At 34.2% G+C, this 3,365-nt stretch overlaps 1 protein-coding gene across 1 annotated transcript in view; it reads right to left on the bottom strand.

Moving 5' to 3' along the window:
- Positions 1-3,365, bottom strand: part of LOC109475564 (contactin-associated protein-like 4) — a 6,977-nt gene extending 3,612 nt beyond the window's left edge. The window contains exons 1-2 of the mRNA XM_019776243.1: positions 3,351-3,365; positions 1,501-1,636 (exon numbers count right to left, since the gene is read on the bottom strand). Coding sequence (XP_019631802.1) covers positions 1,501-1,615 — 115 coding nt within the window. The 5' untranslated portion in view covers positions 1,616-1,636; positions 3,351-3,365. The remainder of the gene's footprint in view (positions 1-1,500; positions 1,637-3,350) is intronic.

The raw sequence follows: 3,365 nt of genomic DNA, 5'->3' as shown, positions 1-3,365 counted from the left end.
GCCCCCCCCCCTCAGAACTCGAGAACGGTATATCGTAGGAGCACCAAATTTTTAGAGGATGATGTACTAGTAAAAATTTATCATACGTACAATTTTTATGTCGTTGTGACGTAGTATGACGTCATTATGACGTCATTAATGTGATTTTATTGGCCAAAACCGTCTAGATAGGTTATTCCCTGAAAACTAAACAGTATACGATAGAACTTTACCAAAAGTGTTTATGACAGAATATTAGGATGTACTAAGTCTTATGTTGCCCATAGCAACACCGGTGACAATGACGTCATGCATATATTACATATCCGCCATCTTGGATCATCAATCTTGAATTTTGAAAAATATTTTTTTTTCAGGATGAAGCCTAAAATACATTGTAAACAGACTAAAGACATTCATATGAACCTTTTTTGTAAAAAAAAAATGGAGTATTGATGAAATTTTAAGGAAAATAAGCTGCATTTACCTGATCTAATGATATGGTCCGCCATCTTGGATTTTGGCCAATGACGTCATCAAATTAGCATAAATTATGAATATTTAATGATAAAATTTACATATAATTATATGTGATGTTATTAATGTTAGAAACAATGTGTAACTTGACATAAAACCCATAAAATTCTGTAGTTTAAATGGAAATAATTAAATTTGGCAAAAAATGCCTGTCAGAAACCCGTTGCCATGGCAACAAGAAAAATCATAATCTTATTACACTGATACAGATTTGTTGCCAACAATATTTTAGGAAAAGTCACTAAATTTGGCGGTTCTAGCTTTAGCCGTTTAGACGCTAGGTGACATCAAAGTTGCCGCGGGCACTTTAAGCCCCCCCCCCCGGTCTAGATAGTGTTAATACTAGTAAGTTGATGTTTTTTTGTGTTGCCATGGCAACGGGTTTCTAGCAGGCAGTTTTTTTGAAAATAGAAGTAATTTTGGTTTAAACATTAAAATTTTCTGAGTTTTATATTAAATTACACTTCTTTTTCAACATTAATAACATCTTACATAATTAGATATAAGTTAAATCATTTAATATGCATAGAATATGCTAATTTCATGACGTCATTGGTCGAAATCCAATATGGCGGACTATATTATTAGCTCTGACGTCATATGACGTGATAATTACACCAAAGTTATTAAAATTTAATTCTATTACTACACCATTCTCTGAAAACTTGGTAGACATACGATGAGTGCACAAAAACATATAAAAACGGAAATAAGGTAATGTATAAGAACGCCAGTGTATCCATTATGATCGAAAGCCGGCTGGGGTCCGCGCGGACCCCAAAAGAAAATCAGATATAATTTTTTTTTATAAACGGTAGAAACGGAGTTTTCTGCACTGTACTGAGAGACAACTTTGTGGGTGACAATTACCTAAAATTTCAGAAAAAAATCAAAAAAAGATATTACAGAATATATAGTGCTGGGGTCCGCGCGGACCCCAGGTGTACTGTTTAGGGTTAAAGCTGCCTATAAGTCATGTCATACCTGTTTCACCACATGCACATTTCCCACTCCCAGGACTGGCACCTCCCCAGTAGTCAGCCTGGCGACCGTCCCAAGTCATCCACCAGGCATATGCTGTGCCACTCGTGACCCACATCGTTGATCCATAGCATTGATACTGGGAATGCATATTAAATCATTACCTCCATATGATGGCATATCACAATTAATGCAACGTCATATTTTACCAAAATATGCATTGTCTTATGTGGGGTATTGTAACATATTACTTCTAGCCCTGCTCAGCTACTGACTCCAACAAATTTTTTTTGGTAGAGTTGAAAAAGTTAAACTCAGGCTAAACTTTTGTATGTCTAAAGTTATAAATAAGAATTTATACCTCCATGAAATATATGGAGTTCATGTAATTTTTTTTAATTAATTTTTTTATCAATTACAAATATGAGGTGGTAATCAACAACATAATTAAAATTACACTATTCTTCCTCCAGACTTCCTATGCTTTGGCAATGTTTAATGTCTACATGTCCTGAATATTTATGCAATTGCATCTTTATTAACATAATTTATGCATAATGATGTTTCAGTAACTAACTCTTCACAATATATAAAATTACGAAGTCACAGAATTTTACATTAATTATGCAAATCATGGTAATACTCACATAATTGCTATCTACCGATGCTCTACCTGCCATATAGATAACACATATTAAGTGTACGAAAATGCAATTATGTAAAACAATGCAATTATAAAACCTCCTCTTAAATTCTGAGATGTCTTCATTTGCATAATTTTTATGTAATTGTGTACATCTTTCCATTGGCTGCCGACATGAATTTAAAAAAAAATACGATGTTTCTTTCTGGGATTATCCGCTTTAAAAGATTTCACCAGGACCTCCCCTGCAGTTCCAGAACGAGCTGCCAGGGGGCCAAAACCTACACCACCAATTCCTGAAAAGCTATCTGTCACCAAAAATCGCAGACCATAGCATGTACAGGACAAAAGATACAGAAACCGAAATTTCTGCTGCAGTTCCATGATGAGCCGCGGGGAGGCCGCTATTAGACCTTGACCTACGATATATCAAAATACCAAATATCATGCTGACTACAATTGTGCGGAAACACACACACACACACACACACACACACACACATGGACACACCAAAAACAAGACCCACATTTTCTATTGAGGTAACAAAGCGTACCTTGAGGTAATTAGGGTAATTGCTAAAATCGCAATGAAGAGTTTAAACATAAGATGGCAGTTATTGTTTGTTAAACATCACCTCTCTACTTTTTTAGTCTTTTCTTTTTCTTCATCGTTTTATTATTATCATTACTACTATTACTTGTTTTAGTATTTTCCTTCTGATTATTATTTTTATGATGATGATGATGATGACTATTATTATTATTATTATTATTATTATTATTATTATTATTATTATTATTATTATTATTATTATTATTATTATACTAATTATTATTTTTATTCTTATTTTTATTCTTATTTTTATTATTTTTTTTAGTTTTATCGAAACAGAGTACAAACCTCAGTGCTGTTTGAAAACACTGATTTTCAGGAATCCCCGGTGATCCAGGAATCCCCGACACATTAAAGAATACATAAAGTTAAAAAAGCAACCAAGCGTCAAACCAAAATCATTTACCGTAAATAAATGTCGTTAAGCCAGGCCAAGGTCAGGAGGTCAGAGGTCAGCAGTGTTTTTTTGAGAACCTTTTTAAACGACAGGTAAGACGTGGCCACTCTAACTGTGGCAGGTAGGCCGTTCCAGGCAAATGCTGCCCTATACGCAAAATTTCTTCATGATCTTCTGAACACTCGTGTTTATTTACTAACCTGTTTGTCCCTCAA

This window comes from Branchiostoma belcheri, unplaced genomic scaffold, assembly GCF_001625305.1.
Source record: "Branchiostoma belcheri isolate BF01 breed outbred unplaced genomic scaffold, Haploidv18h27 scaffold103, whole genome shotgun sequence".
NCBI lineage: Eukaryota > Metazoa > Chordata > Leptocardii > Amphioxiformes > Branchiostomatidae > Branchiostoma > Branchiostoma belcheri.
This window is presented reverse-complemented; position numbering and strand designations above follow the sequence as displayed.